The following is a 20,077-nucleotide window of genomic DNA, read 5'->3' as shown; positions in this document are numbered from 1 at the left end:
TTTAACGTATGCACATGGTAAGCTTTTCCCGTAAAGGAGTTCAAACTAAATCACGAATATTACTTCATGTTGCCTCAGTGATTGGACATCCTGACAATAAACACTCTACTTCTAGTTGCTAACATGATGATTCACTAAAGATTTTAATTGTTGACTAGGCGAAAATACAGTAAAACCAAAATATGAAGCTTTTTGGTTCTTTGCTCTCTTCTACTGGGCATGTTTGGACATGTCATAACTTCGAATTTAAAGGCTCTATATGAATGATTATTGATGGAGCTAGGAAGAAAAAGTGGAACTGTCTAATGCAAAGAAACCTTATGAGTGAGACTACATGTTACTGTACCAAGAATTAATTAATTTGGAGCAATTGTTCTACAAATTATCGCCCTTTTACCTTTTCCTTGATAAAGCAATATTCCTACATCCCATCTTCAAGACATTCAATGATATAGTTGGTACAACATGCAATACATAATCAACAGCGTCTACTACCCTACAAGTATACCCAAAATCAATCGTATGCCGACTCTTACCATCAAAATCTCGCCAACTTTAGAACCACTTCCAACTGTAACCACTCCAAAAATATTACCAGCATGACAAACCTTCCAACCCCTAAAATCACTAAAAGACATTGCAGAATTTCCCAGTCATTCCCCAGCTTATAAGGGGCCCCTAATAAATCACCCACTTCCCTGGCTTGGCTTCATATGAAGAGCTTGTGCAACAGCTTATCGACCAGGACAAATGATGAAGTCTTGATCCAGATTCTTTTATGTAAGGGCGCGTTAGTATTTTTGGATAAATCTCAGGATCCAAAGTTCCATATCCCGCCAATGAAGAAGTGCCTCAACAAACACTACCCTTAAGTACACATATGCGATCATTTCTGGGCCGTTGCCTCCAAATCAGACAAGATTTTACTCATCTCCTCAAAGTAAGGCCACTTTTCCTGGCTTTTCTTGTCACTCTTGTTTTCCTGTTATAGAATGCCAAAACGTTGTTAAAAAGTAGCTTTCCAAACAGAAAATGTTTGCACAAGAATTTCAACAGGATGCAGGTGAAAGGCGAATCTTCAACTAAAAGAAAATATACAAAATATTTTCTGTGTGTCTTGTTTTGTTTTAGCAGTCTCCATCTATCTACAATTCAAGAAATCGATATAATCTTGTTTCTCTCTTTTTTCCCTTGAGAGATCACAACACACCATAACAAAGGGGTACCTAGCCCTGTTTTCATTTCAATGTTCTCAAACAGAAATAATGTGATATCCTTCAGGAAAAAAATGTTCTGAAAAGGATAGTCAAAATGCAAGGTTTACGGTTCTATTGTGAAAGATAGTTTCTTTCAATAAAGTTTGAGCATGCTAATCAGCACAACCAAAGTACATGCGCTCAATGAGGAAACAAGAAAAAGAAACACTCTACCTCATACTTTTGAACCAGAGAAGCCCAGAGAGATTTACACTGTCCAGGACTTCGATTGACTCCAATAGATAGTAAATTTGAAGATATCTCTTCCCAAAGTGCCATTCGTCCCCGAACAACTTGGAACCTGCTGTGAAGTTCCCCGCGCAATTTAATTAATTTCTTTATTTCCTCATGTTTCCATCGGTTTCTCTTCAAAGGCTTGGAAGATTTCATCATAGATTGTGGAAAGCCAGAATCAATTTGAATGCTTTCTTTTCTGGACGATTCTGATTCCTCCTGTGTTGAAGCACCAAAATTACCTTTTTTTAACTGACCAAGTAGTGATGATGATACAAAAGTCATATAATAATACCTGAGTGGCAGAATATTCATCCAGCGAGTTTGAGCTTGAAATGGGTGCTCCGTCGTGCGTAAGTCTCTCAATATCCATATCATCACCTGCACATAACAGTTAGGGAAGAAATGACAGCAAAGTTTAATCATGTATTGGATCTAATCATATCAGAAGATGAATATCAACAAGCAACTTCCGATGTAATATCTATCCTCCGACTAATGAAATTGTCTTGTCCAGAAGGAAAAATAGAAGATAGTAATTTCATGATGCACAAGCACACTTGCATACTCTTAGCCAGGAATTGCATGCCCTTTAGACAAATAGAGAACGTGTGTGAATTCCATTGTCCTTCTTCTGGGGGGCTAGGGGCTATAGTGTATACATGCCCTGAGAATTCCATTGTAAAGAGCAGGAATCAAGAAATCAGGTGTTTTCAGGGAGGTGGGAATCTCTGAAGAGCAAAAATCAAATTAGCATAACATGTGAGGGGTAGAACCAAATCTCTTACTTTTCACCCACTAAAGGGCTTCTAAATATTGGAGCAACCCCTTTCAGTACTTGTTATGAACATGACAAATGTTAACCAAATTGTAACACAACAAACTATTGTTAGTTAAATGCGTAATTGCAGTACATATGTGAGTGACCGCCAACATGTAGATTCAGTGTAAGTGATGTTCTTGTTCTACATAAATTCATATATACAAACATGAATGGCCAACCCCACCACCGTACCCCTAGGCTTATTGGTCCATTAGCAATTACTTTAAGAGCATCACTAGCATACCAACCCGAAGATGATTACTCTGCCTAGCATATTATAAGATTAGAAAACCATGGAATGCATTGGAAAGAATTACTGAGAAAAATTATTTCATTGTAAAGAAGCATGAGAGGAACAAAACCTTTCAATTGCTCGGCTGCATCATCAATCGGATAGCCGTGGCCATTGCCGCCTTCTGCACGTGCCCCACTTGCCTGTCTTCTTTTCTGATCTTCATCCAACACATTTTTCAGTGCCGAAATTCCAAAACCTATATGTGATTTTCCAGAAAGTTTTCCATTGATTTCATCAGCCAGGACTCCTGCAGGATTTTCAAAGGCAACGGCAATAACCTCAGGTCTTTTACTACTGTATTTCCTGACCATTTTCCTAAGAACTTCAGACACAGTTCTTTCCATGTGCGACAATGGGCAATTCAATGGACAGCTTGCCAGTGCAGCATGTGCAGCTTTATGGAGCGCATCCAGAAGTTTCCCTTTGTCAAGCCACAAGCACCGTGTGGTGATTCTTATTTTTCCTTTCAAAGCTTTCTCTGTCATACCATCCGTGGATTGAGGACGTAATATTTCCATACTGCATTACAAATATCTTACAACAATCAGATCACAAAGTGGAAAAATAAGTGATGCATCACAAGCTTAAGAAAATTACCTGATCACTATAATACCATCGGAAGCAATTCTTAGTCTCTCATCAATACAAAGTTCAGCGGCTGTACCAAATGCCTTGTCGCCATCACTATACATCAACTGCAAAAACAAATTATTAGATGAGTGTCACGTCTGCACAGATCAGCTTAAACTAGAAAACAAGATGAAAGACTGCAGTCTTTGTTTACACAATGACAGAGTGAGAAACCTGCAAATTTTGCTTCCCTAGGGAAATGTAACCATTGGATAGAACTTTTCTGTTCCTCAAATGAGAGATTCCAAGCATCTCTCCATTCTTGATAACCTATTCAAACACAGTTACAATAACAGAGGTCACTTTAAATCAGCATCGAGAATGAACTGAGAAGGCTTAACAACAATGCTTATAATTCAAGCGATTCAACTGAATCATTCTCTCACTGCAGATCATTTCCAATGCTTGGAGCCTTTCATCCCCTTTATTTTTCTTCAAGTCTATATAATCATATAATTTTTGACAAATCATCAAAATAAATAGGCTTGCACTTCTTGCAACCGAAGGGAGGGAGCTAGAAACTGAAATATGCATAATAAAAGCAGCGATTGGTTGTTCAGCTTAGATCCATACGGGCAAATAGAAAATCAGTCTAAATAGTTGATCCTTTAATTAGAATCTTCAGACATTAGGACCATTGGTCACAGAAAAGGTAATGGCGCAGAGAATCAACGAGAACTGTTGGAACAGCTCTTAGCTAAATCTTGAAAAAAGAATTGTATGTAACATATTGGATACTGAGACACACTTTCCTCAAACGCTATATCTACCTTTGATAAAAATAGCGGGCCTGGGAGGTGACGTATACAGAATCTTAAAAATACGAAAATACATTTCAAAGAGGACTATCTGCCACATTCTGAGCTTAAACCAGTGAGATATCAACATCTGACCCAGCCATCTGTTCTAGCCAGAGATGAAAGGCACTAAATGGAATTATAGGTGGACTTTCAACTTGCATTGTCCTCGCAAGCTTATTGCCCAGCTCCTGCTCGCAAAGATAAGAGAGGACACAGTGCAACACAATGCAAGGTCTAGGTCGACCTCTAGAATAAAGATACAACACTTGTTTATCATCCATGATTGGGATCGACCTCCAGAAGCTCACATGTTATCTAAGTGCCACAGAAAGACATAACCTGAATGTTGGATTATTGGGGAGGAATGTGGGAATTTAGAAAATCTTAATCGAGCTTCTATAATTATGGCTGAACTGAAGTAGCAAATTTAAACAAAAGAAGCATAAAGAGTCAAGTATCAGCACAATGGGCACATGGAAACAAAGCGAACTGGTTGACTTCATCAATTCATTATATTTTGAGAAAATAGGAGAAATGTAAATCTTGAGATATCCACTGGAGCATACACCTCAAATAAACTCCCAAAAAAGACATGCTTCCATCATGATACAGTTTCCTAAAATAACAAGAATACCATTATGGATAAATTATTTTTATCCCGCAACACAACTTAAATCCAATGGCTACAGGTCTATACAATTTGAAGGTACTGGAAGGAACAAGCATTACTAATCAAACATCGAACCAAAACCATACTACTTACAGTTGTATGCCGAATTCCAGTTGATTTCCCCAATAATTCATGCTCTTTAAGGAATAAGAGCTCGCCATGGACAGGAAGAAAATGTTGTGGCTTCACAATCCTTAACACTTCTTCCTTCAGAACAGGAAATCCATCATAAATATTGTAGCTTAGAACATTGAGCATGAGATTGTAAAAAAGTGATAAGAAAATTGGTAAAACAGAACAGAATCAGAACTGTGTAATGCTCCGTGATATAATCTGAGAAACTGGAATTCTTGAAATTTGACACGCTTTCTTCTCCCCTTCTTTGTTTTTCTAAAGCAAAAAGATACATAAAACTGAAAACCGCATTCCTTCTGCCCTTCTTCTTCTTTCTTATGTAGAACATAAAAGGTTTAGCCAGCTTTAAAAAGTGCTCGCAGTGCGATTCTCTTGCCCGCCTCTCAAATTTTCCCTTTTCTAATTACAGCAAGTACCTTCTTCATTTTCTTGTCAAAATATGATAAAAAGAAATGCACATCATCTTATAACCAACTTTTCGTTTTGCTTCTATAAGATGGAAGCAAGAATGATACTTAAAATGCTGTTAAGTTAGTGAACGAGAGGAAAGTCAATGAAGCAGGTATACTACTTCTACCAGTAAAGGAATAACTCAAGATAAAGTCATGGGACTCGAGAGGTCATCATTGAGATTTACACACAACCCAACACCCTCCCCCCCCCCCCCCCCCCCAAATAAAAAAAAAAAAAAAAAAAACAGAAAAAAAGGAAGCCTTACTTCCTAAAGTATTAAGTGTTCGCTTAAAAGAAGACTTTACCAGCTCTTCACGATGAGCATGGCCGGATGTATGCAGCAGCTCATTCTTTCCCATCACTATAGTTGATCCTATATCTGATATCCGGTTCAACATTTGAATCACCCGGGTATCATTACCAGGAATCACCTACCAAAAAAATATATATATATTGCATAGCTGATTATGGCAGTCCAACATTATCAATTATCTTTCTGCAAACTTAAGACTTCCAAATAACACCTCAGGGAATCTTTCTCTTGAATAGTTTCAAAAGAACCTAAAAGCATTAACGAAATCAAGAAGACATGTTCTTTTTACTTTACCTGATCCAAAAAATATTCGAGAAGATACGTTCCTAGGTATTCATCATATAAACAGGAAAGAGAAATTAAAGAAAAAAAGATATTCACAGTTACCAAATAAAGATTATCCTAAGTTGTTCATCATGCAAGCAAAGGAAACAGTCAAGAATACAAATCAAGACTGCATTTGCTGCCAATCCTCCTCCTCTAGAAATTTATCCCCAGTAGGACCTTATTTTGCATCTCTTCCTTAAATTTATTTCACTTTTCCTATTTTGTTTGAAGGGGAGCCTTGGCGTAACTAGTAAAGTTGCTGCCATGTGACCAGAAGGTCACGGGTTCGAGTCATGGAAACAGCCTCTTGCAGAAATGCAAGGTAAGGCTGCGTACAAAAAACCCTTGTGGTCCAGCCCTTCCCCGCGTATAGAGGGAGCTTTAGTGCACCAGGCTGCCCCTTCCCCCCCCCCCCCCCCCCCCTATTTTGTCTGGTATTGGAAGGAAACTCAGCAGCATGATACTACTCAGTCACAAAGTGGGAAATTTACAGTTCACGTCATTTAAAGTAGATTCTCTTTGCAAAGCTACTAATCAACAAAACCACCTCCTTTCATATGGCAGAGATGTTGTAGAGCAAATAAGCTCGATTAAAATAAAGCATATAAACTTTTTAAACTAAAACATGGCTAAGATAGTGACAGGAAGCATAAAATGGCAGAAGTCTGGGGAGAAGCTACAAACACCAAGACTAAAATTTCCCAACTATTAGTACATCAACTGCAAGGAAATAAAATTCTCCAGGTGGGCATGCATTCATCAAACAGTCTCTCATTGGAGTCAGAGTCAAAGATTAAAGCTATTATGCCAAAGTCAAGACACGGGTGATCTTAATTGATCAGATACAACTGCTGAGAATAGGACTCCTGAGAATGAATTTGTCATGAATGAAAAATTCACATTGCCTTGAGTTCTACAATACGGTACCTTGGCTGAATATAAAACTAGATCTTCTTTGTTTAATTTGAGGGAATGACTACTTCCATATGACGCAAGATTCAATGCAGCACGTGGTTCTGCCTGACACGACAGAGAGTAGGTTACATATTGTGTAAGTGAAGCTTCCAAAGCTAGCAGACACATCAACAATACTTACTTGAGAACCTGTTGTCACAATCAGCAAATCTTTTGGGGCATAAGCATCAATATCTTCCACCTTTACCTGAATTAGATGTGTTTACTTATGAGTGGGGAAGAAATTAGAATATGAAGAGTAGATTTATAAGGAAAAAATTAAAGAAAATAGGCATGGTTACATATTGAAAATATCCCTTCTGTATATGACTAGATGCATTACACAGATTACACAATGATATCATACAAAAAACTGAATCATAATTCTCACTAGATAAATGCTCAAGGTGTTCCCCTCCCTCTATCCTCAGATTCTAATTGATCAAGACATGTGATCTGGATTCTTCAACTTCAACAGAGTAGCAGATCCAAATAGAAGACAAAATTTAATGTTGTATGACAGGGAAAGGAAGGAAACTCCACCTCCCCCTTCTTATCCCCTTCCCCAACCACACCCTAGGTCAGAAGATCAGAAAAGAAACAAAAAACCTCAACAACGTGTTTTCCATCAGGGGTCTTCAGTACATGGCTAAACAGTCATGTCAGTTTATCATGGACCGAATACCATGTTATGGCCATTTGTTTGCACTTTTGGTGTATTGTAATAAAAATCTGGCGTAATCACAAACCGCATACAATCTATTAAGCAACGCCATTGATGAGGTGATTCCTGCATTAGAACTACCTCTTAAGGACTTCAGATTGCCAAAGTGTCCTTCGAATATGATGTCAACGAATATAATGCAGGGGTGATGATGGAACCAAAGTTAATTTCACCGCATAACAAGTATCGGGATGAATTCCAAATATCTCGTCTTAATACGATCGGAAAAAAACTAAATTATATAATCCTCACCTTATCTTGTAACGATCTTACAAAGCACTCTACCATTAATATTTTATATAATGGTTAAAACTACAACTATGGTATAGAAAAATATGTAAGTCGAGACTTGTAAGCTTAACAGTCTTGCACAATTGTACATGTCAATTGGCATATCAGGTTCTTTGGAAGCAGATAAAGTAAGTCCTCCAGTCAAAAGAGACCTTGACAATTTAGGCCATTACCAGCGTTGATGGGTCGATTGGTGCTTTCCCATCTTTCCATGCAGCGTCAAGATATGTCCTCAAGGACATGCCAACAAATACCTATTAAACAATCATGTTATAATCTGAATCTGGAAAACAGAAAACGATAGTCTAAACAACACTAAAATATCATGAGAACACATGGAAAAGATTTGAATAACAGAGATGAGAGAAGTTTACCAGCTTTCTGCCAGTCAAGTCAGCTGCAGCTTTCACACTGCCAAGACGATGAATATTTGATGCAAACTGAGTAGTGATAACCCTTCCTTTTGCAGCCGAAATGTGCCTCAGCAACGAATCTGCAACTACAGTTTCACTGAGTGTCCTTCCAGGGGAAAGGACATTTGTTGAATCACTCATCATCTGAAAAGGAATACACCCAACAATAATTTATTTTAGGTTTGCTTCAATGATCAACATATCTTCCATGTTTTTTCTGGCCATGCAGTTAAACTTTTTAGAATGATGAAAAAAAGAAATAGAGGTGCATACACATAAAGCAAATAGGGATATAGGATTAAGATAAATAGGATATCAGCCCGTCTCTGGGAAAAAAAATCAACACCGTATGCAACATATGCGTACATGTACGCAAACTTGAGAACAAGAGATTCTATAAACTTGAATATTATCATAGAAAAGAAAGACATAACAAATAATGCATGAGAGACGTGAGAGAAGATCGCAGCTCAAGAATGTAATAAGGGGTGAAAGTAACACTATATTTGAGGCAGGCGCTGAGATAACTTCCAATTATGGAGCAACGAACTGGTACAATCAAGCGAACATGGAGTGCTATATGCATCACATGTTCAAAGTAAATATATCAAAATAAAATAAAAAGACATTTTTTTCCGACATAAGATACTATTCATAGCACAGAAAAATTACAATGACGAAATTGTAGTGTTAATCTAATTCAAGAGGATTTTTCAACACTTTTAAGAAAATATGCATGTAAAAGGGAGAGACTGAGCTCAAGGCAATGCGAGAAGGGGGGAGGAGAACACAGTGGGAGAATATACATCATAGATATGCATGTATACACTCAATTAAAGAACCTAAAATCATCCAAAAATAACACACAATTTCATGATAGTGGTACATACAGCTGAATATTAAAAGGAAAAAGAAAGGAGTTCACAGAAGATGTATCTAAGGATGTACTTTATCTAACTGAATAGCAGCTACAGTTTACTGCTAGAGAACATTAATAGTAATTCATTTCTTGCCGACCATGCACTCTTCAAGCCCCTCATTATATATAACTTCACACCTTATTTCAATATCATTCTAAAGTAATACGTCTAATTGAAAAAGGTAAATTCCACAATAAGATACTATCCATACCAAAGTAACACCTTCTTTTGAGAGTTCCTCAAGGGCCTCACGGTCAAAAACCTTCCCATCAAGTGGTGACTCATCTATCTGTCAAATACAGAATAAAAGACTCATAATGCTACCAATCAGAAAAGAACACTCACATGCTAAAATACAGATCATAAACCTAAACAGAATGGAAGACTTATAAGAGGGACACAATGCAATACCTTCCAGTCACCTGTATGGAGGATGGTACCATCAGAACAACGTAATACTATTCCACTACAATCTGGAATAGAATGGGTGACCGTTATAGGTTCTACCTCAAAGGGCCCAGCCGTAAATTTCCTTCTTGTTTTAAATACCTTAAGCCTAGAAGGAACAAATATCCCAAACTCCTTCAATCGCTTCTTAATTAGCTGCTTACAAAACAATAGAGATACTTAGTTCAACAGATATCGACATGTAACACCGTTGAAAAGCCTACAGCAAAAGGAAAATGATGCTGTAATCAATAAGTATGCAATAGTAGGTATTGATGTCTCAATTCATGTCCTACATGGGTTTTGGATCATGCTCCAACAAAATTAAATTAGCCTTGCAGCCAATGAGATAGTATACCAACCACTTGACCTTGTTCATTAATAACAACAATAAGAAAGGCATCCAAGCACTTATAGAAAGGAGAAAATGAAAAGAACAAAAAGAAAATTTCCAAATGGAGATCAGAAGGCTGAAGAAGGAAGAAACAGAGACAAAGGTAGAGAGAGAGATACCAAGGATAACAAATAGAATAGATGAGAAGGAAGTCTCGCTTTTTCAATTTGATGAAGATTAAAATTAAAAGACAGATGAATGAAAGACTGACGAGACGAAAAATCAAGTAATTTCAGATTTTCCTTTGCTTGGTAGGACCGTAAGAGAAAGAAGACAAAAAACTTTGTTCTGTTACTGGATCTCAAGGATAAACAGTTTTAGTATGCTTTCAACTATTTCTCAAGGAAAAAGGTTCCACTTTGATTTGAGATCTTCTCCTTTTCTTCTTTTGAGATAGAAGGCAGATTTAGGTTTTTATGGCTTTAGGCTTTAAAATACCACATATCCTTGTGGACACAGGATTACAATATAATCAAAAGCAGCCAAGGAACTTATAGGATCTTAACAAACCTCCATTGTGAACGACGATGCAAAAATCGGTGTATGAGAGTCCAGAGCAGGAATTACCTGTTAGGATAAAAAATGTCAAGGCAATATAAACTGTGAAAAATACATACAAGTATATTTGGATATTAAACAAGAGGAACTGGAACACCAAGAAACATATTCCATGCATCAGAAAAGGCTAATACCAACAAAGGGGAGACAATCCATAAAGGGACATGGGATAATAAAGATGAGAAAATTCTTACTAAACCTATCAAAGAAAGAACCTTAGAGACACGACCTCTAACAGAAGGATAAGTTCTGTATGACATAGACTAGTTGCTTAGAAAATTTGGAAGTATGATTCTTTAACTTAGATCCAATGTGTGAGTACATTGTCCCTGAACCTAATATGCTATATGTCTATCAGTGCACATAACACTATGAATAGATTAGAATAAAAACTTTACCCATGGCAGCGCACCAATGTGGTCTTCATGTCCATGGGTTATTATAACTGCTTCAATTTTGTGGCTCCATTTCTTAATGAATGTTGTGTCAGGAATAATCTTCTGGACACCAGGCTCGTCATAGCTGGATAGGGCGTCCAATAAGATCCCCAGTCAGTCCATGACAAAGAAATACAGACAAGTTAACTAAAATTTCAAAGCCGAACATAGCTAGTAATATTTAAGGAAAGAAATTCTTTTAACAGCTCATCATTCCCCCTAGGAACTTTTAACTTATACATAAAAGTTTAGAGTAGCTTTCAGTAGGAAATTATGACAGGTCCCTTGAACCTCCACCATTAGATTAATGACTAAAACAGAAAGAGTAATCAAAAAGATTCATCAAAGGGAGATTGCGCAAAATTTTCTGCACAGCGATATCTTAATAGATAGTTAAAAAGTTGCACGAAAGACCGCTTTGTAACACCTACCCTGGGAACATTATTCCAGCATCAATAAGAATATAACGATCATAATTTCCAACAAGCATGCAATTCATCCCAATTTCTCCCAGACCGCCAATAGGAAGAACACGTAAAGGTGGGCCATCAGACCCTTCATGGAATTGTTCCATCTTTCGTTGGACAGAATCGTCGAGGCTTCTTCCAGTACCCTCCATTTTTGGCGGTCTTTTACGAGGACCTTTTGACCCACGGACACCTGAAATAACACTATAACTTTCAGCAATAAATAGAATAAACAACTTTCAACGAAGTTCTGCTTAACAGCAGCTTCAAGAAGCGGAGGGATGTAAGAAGTAAGACAATCTAAACCCATTTATATTAATACTGGTCATAGTGTATCTATATCTGCCTCTTAGATACACGTAAGCATATAGTTTACTCAAAGGTAATGCAATTAGAGCTACAATATATGTTTGTAAGTGTATTGATGTGCCGCAGATTTGTGGCACATTCGATGCTTTTTTACTATGAATTTTGGTTGTTTTCAAGTAAGTCTGGTTCTTGTTAATATGTTTTTGTTGTGTTTTAGGAAAACAATGGCCCAAAAGCAAAAACAAAGAACAAAGGAAAATTGGCCAGAAATGAAGAATCGGCGTCCTGTCGATCAGCCGACGGACCGTCCTTTGAAGCGTCGATAAGTTCGATTTTCCAATGATGGCCTTAGTTGAAGATGACAAAGGACGGAGCCATCGACAAAGCGTCGAATTGATCGACGCTTCATCGTTTGTGTCGTCAATCAAGGTCTGTCAACAAGAAGAGAGAAAGACGGAATACTTGACGGAGCGCCGAACTGGTCGACGGCACCGTCAAATGGATCAAATCGCTGAAGATATAAAGGACGGAGGAATCGACGGATCGTCGAACGATCGACGGTCCATCAATCTTGCTATCAGGGACAATTTTGTCAGTCGCTGCTGTGCATTTATGGAGTCTATTTAAAGAACATTTTAGATTATTTTTGGCAGCCAGATTTTATTGTGCATGTGAACAAAGTTCCATTGGTGGGTGAGCATTGATTAATCCACTTTTGGAGCTTAGTGAAGACAATAAGATTCCATTTTCCATCATCTTTATCACTCTTTGTAAGCTTTATGTCTCATTTATTGCTTAATACTTTTGAGACCATTATGTGTGAGTAATTTCTTTAATCAAAGTTGTGAACCCAAATGATGGGTGTTATGTAATGGGTGTCTAATATTGTATATATATATATATAATGGGTTGTGATGTGCTTTATTATTTCTCATATTCATTGTTAGTTAGTGGTTGCAAACACTTGCTTATGCACAAACCCTAGTTTATTTGAAAAGATGAACAAGGGTGTGAGTTGAAATAATATAACAAGGACTCGGGGTGCTAACCCACGTTTAATGAACTCACTTAGGGATAAGATGAGTTCTACTTGGCATATTTAATCGGTCTTACTCGCAACTTTTCTACATTTGGGAAAATTATTAAAAGAAATACTTTCTAACTATTGGAAAATATTAGGAAGTGCATTAGAGATTAAGTGCATATAAAACCCCGACCCATTAGAAATATATCATATTGATACCCATAGCATAACATCTAATCACAGCGGGGACACAACTTTGGTTCTTTTAATCCAAACAAATTCCAACCACTTCAAAATAGCAACTACAAACCAATCCTCTCCTCTACACTATTCAGAATAAAATTAAAGTTTCTAGAGATTAGTTACATAGATAATTAGTATCTTTTTCTCTCCATATTCCCTGTGTGATTCGACCCCAACCTTGTTTGGGTTACTATATTTGACAACGTCCGCTTACGCCACTAATAGGTGTAATTTGAGTGTATCATGTATTCATAATCATAACATTGACTGACTTTAACAACAAATCCAACTATAGTTGTAAATGACTGGAGGGCTTACTATGAAACTCAAGGATAACATTACAGAGAAGGCTAGAAAGTTGAAAAATGATAAATTGTCCCATTTCACGAAAACAAAAACGAATAAGTCCATTTCAAATGATAAGAACTGCAACTAGCAACACCTAAACTATCACCTTTACGCGAGTTTCATACCTCATCTATCCATTGTTCCCTTTACCTACCTAAACTACTCACTCCCTTTGTATTAAGACACACCGCCATGCTGAGTTGGCCAAATATGCCAACTCAGCATCGAGGTGTGTTTTAATACAAAAGGAGCGATAGTTTAGGAAGGTAAATCGAATCATGGAAATTTGAGATATGAAACTCAAGAAAAAGTGATAGTTTAGGTGTTTTTGACCATTAGGCAGCAATTTACCCACTAAAACTAGTTATGCAATTAAATTGCCAGTACTTCATTTCCGATGTAGTTTTACCCAGTGGGGAAATTATTCGTTTCCTATGTTGTTACTGACATTATATTTTACCAAAGTGAACAGATTTCTTTCAAAATATATGACTTCACTCTAACATTTCTCATTACTTCAACTCAAAACCAAACCAATTAAAACGAAGGCAAAATAAGAATGTCATGTACCTATAGTAGAAGAAGTAGTATAGCAAGAAATATAACCCTTTCTAGGGTTTAACTGATGACATAGTTTGTACGGACACAGTGAAATAGCGCTGAAAGCGGCCATGTGAATAAATACTCCTTAACTACAATAGCAACTATATTGAAGGTATATGAATGGATGCTTAGCTAACAAAGAAAAGCTATATTAGAGTGCTAATTGCTCTGCAACAGAGCGGAAAATGGAGAGTTTACGTTTGCAGAGAGATAAAGGGGGGAAAAGGATATTTGTTTGCTGGAAAACTGAAAGAAAGAATGTGAGACCGTAAAAATATCTTTCTTATCGTTTTGGCCTCTGATATTTGCATTCCCTTACAGGGGGGAAAAGATCAAAGGGATGATGTAAGGCACGTGACAACGCAATTGTGGAGAACGAACTTGATAAACGAAAGATGAAGTGCATAAGTATTGTTTGTCTACTGGTTAGTAATTGAAGATCGGGGGGGGGGGGACTAGAAAGCTAGCTACGCGTTTGGCCAAATCCAATAGTTTTAGTATAATTCAAAGATTTAGAGCCCGTTTGGATTTGGCCAAATCCAATAGTTTTAGTATAATTCAAAGATTTAGAGCCCGTTTGGATTGGCTTATAAGCTGTTTTTAGCTTTTTTGAGTGTTTGGCTGGCCAGCTTATAAGCCATTTTGTGTTAAAATAAGCCCAAAAAAATAATTGGGCCCGTTTGGCTTAGCTTATCTAAAGCAGCTTATAAGCCAAAAAAAATAAGTTGAGCTACCCCAACTTATTTTTTTGAGCTTATAAGCTGTTTTCAGCTTATGAGTTGCTTATTTTAAGCCCATCCAAACAGGCTCCTAGAATCCATAAAATTTAAACCATGGCTCCGCTTGTGTATTTAGATTCAGCTACAATGTTACATATCAGCGCACGGAGTATATAAATTATTGAAGTTGCCTTCAACAAGTTTCGTAAAACAAATAAATGTAGGACGTGTGTCTACATGTAAATTATTATACTTAATTATGTTTGATTACCGTGCATTTCACTCCATTAAATCATTAATGAATTATTTGACAATAGTAAGCAAATGTTGTTTAGTGCAAACACCTGATATGGGTAAGTTTTACAACACCACCATATATGTTAAGTTATAACACTGGCAGCCAAACACCTTTATGAAATATGTAATGTGGGGCCTGTTGGTAAGAATAATGAATTGCTATTTTCATTAAAAACAGTTAAACAATACGGCAGTCAAGACGCTTCGACCCGCATTGAATGTTAGGTCACTCATTAAACATGAAGGCACTATTTTCATTAAAAGCATTTAACCAACTCGCCAGTCAGATTCTTCGACCCGCATTGAATGTCGAAGATAAAAGTATCTCAAACCCATTTTGAGGCCAATTTATTAAAGGAAGAATTACATGGTGTATCTAACTGTATTTAACATTCGTAGGTATACTCTCACGGAATTACCATTAGTAGCTACACATTTTATTTTGTAGCAAATACCCTCTTTGCGTCTTCTCCGAAATCCACCACTACCGATCTTCCTCACCTAGTCGGAATCACCATCCCTAACTCAAAATCATCGAATCTCATATGAGATCCACCATTGATGGAAAGAACTTCCATCGTGCTGCTGTTGATGTGATTTGAAAATTAAATCTAGGAAATCCACCATTGATGGAAGAACTTCCATTGTGCTGCTAATATGATCTGAAAATCAAATGCACAAAATCCACAATTGATGGAGAGAACTTTCGTCGTGCCGCTGCTGATATTAGTAACAACATACCCGGTGAAATCCTACAATGTGGAGTCTGGAAAGGATAGAGTGTATACAGACCTTACCTCTACCTTGGAAGATAGAGAAGCTGTTTCCGAAAGACCTTCGGCTCAAGAGAAAACTTGTCAAAAAGGTTAGATACAGACAAATAGATCAAAGCAATTTGAAAATGAAAATAATGAGAGCGAAAAAGCCATGATAAAGCAAGCATGAGACAGAGGCAATAAATACATAAAGTAAAAAGCATGATATACATTAAGAAAAGGCAGTAACTACAGTCGATATACAAATGGACTAATCGCATTACAAGACGTAACAGAAAGTCAAAGGTCAAGAAAATAATACTACGACTCCCACTACCGGCCTACTAAGTAGTGCGGCGCACGGCTATCTTTACCGTTCTACCCTAATCTGTGACCTCCATAGCTTCCTATCCAAGGTCATGTCCTCAGTAAGCTGTATCTTCGCTATGTTCTTGTCTAATAACTTCTCCTCAATTCTTCTTTGGCCTACCCTCCTTCTCCTAAAATCGTCCCTAGCCAACCACTCACTCCTCCGCACCCGGGCATCCATGCATTTCCTTTGCACATGACCAAACAATCTCAGCCTCATTTCCCACATCTTTTCATCCACCGAGGTCACTCCTACTTTGTCCCAGATATCTTCAATTTTAATCCTATCTCTCCTAGTATGCCCGCACATCCATCGCAACATCCTCATTTCCACAACTTTAATCTTCTGAACATAACAGTTCTTGACTAGCTAACACTACGCCCCATATAACATAGTTGGTCTAACCACCACTCTATAGAACTTGCCTTTAAGTTTTGGAGGCACCTTCTTGTCACACAAGACTCCGGATGCTAGCTCCATTTCATCTACCCTGCCCCAATACGGTGTGCGACGTCATCATCAATCTCGCCATTCCCTTGGATAATAGAGCCTAGATATTTGAAATTTCCTTTCTTTTGAATGACCTGCATACCAAGCCTCACTTCTACGCCAGCCTCATCCGAAGCATCGTGGAACTTGCACTCCAAATATTTCGTCTTCGTCTTGCTCAACATGAACCCTTTAAACTCCAAAGTGCCGCTGCTGATATGATTTGAAAATCAGATTCGGACCGAGACACTTCTATCATGCTGGGGCAGGAGAAATTCTCCCGCATCGAAAACCTTTTTTAGACCTGGGATGTATTTCTATATTCCAAAGGAGAATTTTTCCATCATATCCTTGTAATTCTATATTTCACCTTCATTTGCACCATGTATGTATTATTTTTTAGGCATGGGATGGATTTTTGTCGTTTGTATCCCGATTTTTTCGTTGTTTTTATCCGTAGCACGAACTAATACAGTTGACACAAGTTCCATTCGTTGCACAAATAAATACAGTCGATACAGGCGGCTGGCAACCAAACATTTGCTATGAATTGTAAACATTGAAATCACAGCTGCGCCTGGTAAATTAGCTAGCAGTAAACTATAGTGGTCTCTGAAATTTCCTCTTTATTAAAATATGCTCTAATCATATACAGTACCCATTGTCTGTCTACCCGTCGAAAGGATAAAGTAGATATCAGCTGTTTCTACCTATTACAATCAGTTAGATGGTTCAGTCAAAAAGAACTTCTGATTACAAAAGCAAAGCATTTACGCGCCTATAAAGCTTGTCTTGGTAGTGAGCTGTTGTTACGAGTAATTTCCTATTCCAGCATACATCTAATAAAACATCATAAAGTCAAGAATGGCTGACTACAAATTGCTCAGTGGCTCTGATTTCTACTCCAGCCCTTAACAATCAAAACATTTCCAACATAACTACAACGCGCCAGATAGTAACCATTTGCTCACAGGAGTTCCCTCTTTATCCTTTTCTTAGGGCGCATTTGACAAATCCCTAACATTCAAGACCTACTGAAATACGATACACTCTTTCTACCAGCAGAAGCATGCTCTTGAGCAGATTATTAGAATGCTGCTATATAAGATCCCCTAGTTTATGTAGGACATCCTTTGTCCAAAAAATATGGCCTGACAAGCCCTATTTTCTTGCAGAATGGTCAGTACCAGAAACCTGTTTGCGGTTCAAGTAGTGAATGACGGCATCTTCAGTCCTGTAAGGTTCACAGAAAGTAGGTTAGATGATCTGAAAAGTTTGTAAGGTACACATAATGTTGATTATCTTAGACAGATCAACCAAAACAGTTTCAAAGTTCAAACCAAAGCATAAATCATAATGGTTGTGGACAAATGGAGATCAAGTTTTAGCCGGCTGCATTTTGATTAGAAAATCTTTCCTGGGTTAGATCAGAGATGTTCACAGAATCAAAGTGACATTATAACATTTTATGTTATTTTCAGAAGATATAGTGACCATAATATTGAACAAAAAGAGTGTGGTTATACAGCATTGTGAACACCACAAAATTTAAGCCCAAATAATCAATAATTAGGATAGTTAGGAAAGAAGTTTACCAAGGCTGATTGTAGAATTCAGAACGTTTCTCCATTTCTGAAACACGGGTGGAATCATCAGAAACAAGCTTAAGATCCCTGGCTTGAGATGCAACTAACGCATTAATAAAATCGGCAGGCGAATGACTAAATCCCAGAAAGAAAGCTCGCCTTCTTTGATGTTCATGGATTTTCTTTATAGCGTTGGAAATAGTTTCATCATATGCATCAATTTCCTTGTTCTTCTCTAAACTAGATAAGAAAGAGGACATTTCCTTCTGCAATGTCAAGGGAACATCAACCAGTACATCATAACAAGTGTTCCCAGCTGGGCTATTTCCAGATAGCTTAATCCTGTGCTCCAAATGAATAGGTTGAGGGGCAGTTAAATGTTGAGTAATCTTTTGGGAAACCTGGGCAAATTTCAGCTTTTCTTCTCCAAAAACCTTCTTTAGAGGAGCATCACAAGTGAACGAGGAGGTGTCATCAGATATCTGTAGCTTCCTAATTTTTACATAGTACCATAAAGCAGCTAAAACTCTAGCTCGTGTCTCAACCTCAATACCAAGAACCTCTTGCAAAGCTGGTGAAAGTTTAAATTTCTCAGGCACATAATTCATTTCCAGCCTGATGATAGCAGTAAACTCCTTATCCCCTTTCCTCTTAATCTCATAACCCTCATGAAGCGCTGGTGATCGAGAACTATCCCACAAGATTACATGGTTATCAGGATATAGATTCTGATCCAAGTAAACAGTAATTTTCTTGAAGAAAGCTGAAAACTTTGGGTAAGAAACGGCCGATTTCTGCTCCATTTCCGACCTAGAAGGATCCGGCCCACCCCCCAAAATCCTCCCAAGAATCTTAAGAGACCATGAAGCTGGCTCAACACTATCTGGTGTCTGATTAGCAAAAGTATTGAACACATAAATTCTCAGGGTTTTCTGGATACGCGGAGAATTCTTAAGGGATTCCAACATATCAATCTTCTTTCTAAAAAGAGTAGCATCTACACGAGCCTCGAGTTCAAGCAAATTAGAGTAAAGTTCTGACTCGGGCAACACCATAGCCACTTTATCAGGTATAAGCTTATCAGAAACTTTACGCTTTTTCCTTCTCACAGCCGGGGTTAGTTCTATGGTCTTTAAAGGTGAAGCAGTAGCTTGACCATGGCTAGATGAACCACCGGTTCGAGAAGGCGGTCGATGCAGCACTTTTCTATTACCACCACCAGAGGCTGTGTTGGGTGTAGAATTAGCGGTTGATGAGACACCACCAGCATTGGTGTTAACACCTGAAGTGATGTAATGGCTAAAGGCTTGAGCTTGGCTTTGGAATTGAGCATTAGAACGTTGGGTTTGTGATTCGGATAATTGAAAATGGCCAGGGTGGTGTAAACCACGTTGTGCTGGTGATTGAGAGAAGTGATGTGGTGGTGGTGGTTGATTGTGGTTTATGGGCATAGATTGAGAAACTAAGTTTGCTAAACTGATGTTCTTAACTGGATTGTTGTTATTCATAGTAGCAAACTCCTAATTAACAAAAGCTACAAACCAGAATTAGGGTTTCTTTTCAAGTTTCAATAGAGAGGTCTTTTGAACAATTATAGAAACACAAAAAGGATTTTACCTGAAAAAGGAGTATGCCGGAAAAGGAAGAGATCGGGTGGAGTGGCCGGAGAAAGAGACGGAAGTAGCAAGTTCGCCGGTGAGGGAGAGTGATAAACTGTGATCGTTCAATAGAGTTGGCCCAAGTACTGCGCCAGCACTTAAATGCACTTGTTTCTTGGCCCATAATACGGCCCA

General features: G+C 37.8%; 2 protein-coding genes across 2 annotated transcripts; both read right to left on the bottom strand.

Moving 5' to 3' along the window:
* Positions 1 to 337: 337 nt before the first annotated feature.
* LOC132632514 (ribonuclease J) lies at positions 338 to 14,445 on the bottom strand. Its single transcript, XM_060348474.1, has 18 exons — positions 14,036 to 14,445; positions 11,506 to 11,734; positions 11,036 to 11,159; positions 10,590 to 10,646; positions 9,650 to 9,841; positions 9,450 to 9,527; positions 8,280 to 8,462; positions 8,079 to 8,159; positions 7,033 to 7,098; positions 6,864 to 6,956; positions 5,602 to 5,727; positions 4,802 to 4,915; positions 3,413 to 3,508; positions 3,206 to 3,303; positions 2,676 to 3,127; positions 1,786 to 1,871; positions 1,431 to 1,709; positions 338 to 982 (listed from the first exon to the last, which is right to left on the bottom strand). Exons 1-18 carry the CDS (start codon positions 14,136 to 14,138, stop codon positions 887 to 889), a joined length of 2,553 nt encoding a protein of 850 aa, XP_060204457.1. The 5' UTR covers positions 14,139 to 14,445; the 3' UTR covers positions 338 to 886.
* Positions 14,446 to 17,304: 2,859 nt separating this feature from the next.
* LOC132632513 (SWI/SNF complex component SNF12 homolog) lies at positions 17,305 to 20,077 on the bottom strand. The gene is made up of 2 exons (XM_060348473.1): positions 18,294 to 20,077; positions 17,305 to 17,932 (listed from the first exon to the last, which is right to left on the bottom strand). Exons 1-2 carry the CDS (start codon positions 19,790 to 19,792, stop codon positions 17,860 to 17,862), a joined length of 1,572 nt encoding a protein of 523 aa, XP_060204456.1. The 5' UTR covers positions 19,793 to 20,077; the 3' UTR covers positions 17,305 to 17,859.

The sequence above is a fragment of the Lycium barbarum genome, chromosome 3 (genome assembly GCF_019175385.1).
Source record: "Lycium barbarum isolate Lr01 chromosome 3, ASM1917538v2, whole genome shotgun sequence".
Lineage (NCBI taxonomy): Eukaryota > Viridiplantae > Streptophyta > Magnoliopsida > Solanales > Solanaceae > Lycium > Lycium barbarum.
Note: the sequence above shows the minus strand (reverse complement) of the source record. Positions and strands in the feature narration are given on the sequence as shown.

Bases quoted from the DNA above. Each gene is read 5' to 3' on its own strand.
- LOC132632514 (XM_060348474.1), bottom strand. From the start codon at position 14,138: ATGGCCGCTTTCAGCGCTATTTCACTGTGTCCGTACAAACTATGTCAT. The intron at 7,099-8,078 runs GTAATGGCCTAA...CATCTAATTCAG, and splicing joins CAATCGACCCATCAACGCTG to GTAAAGGTGGAAGATATTGA. The intron at 3,128-3,205 runs GTAATTTTCTTA...TTTGTAATGCAG, and splicing joins GATGGTATTATAGTGATCAG to TATGGAAATATTACGTCCTC.
- LOC132632513 (XM_060348473.1), bottom strand. From the start codon at position 19,792: ATGAATAACAACAATCCAGTTAAGAACATCAGTTTAGCAAACTTAGTT. The intron at 17,933-18,293 runs GTAAACTTCTTT...TGAACCTTACAG, and splicing joins GAATTCTACAATCAGCCTTG to GACTGAAGATGCCGTCATTC.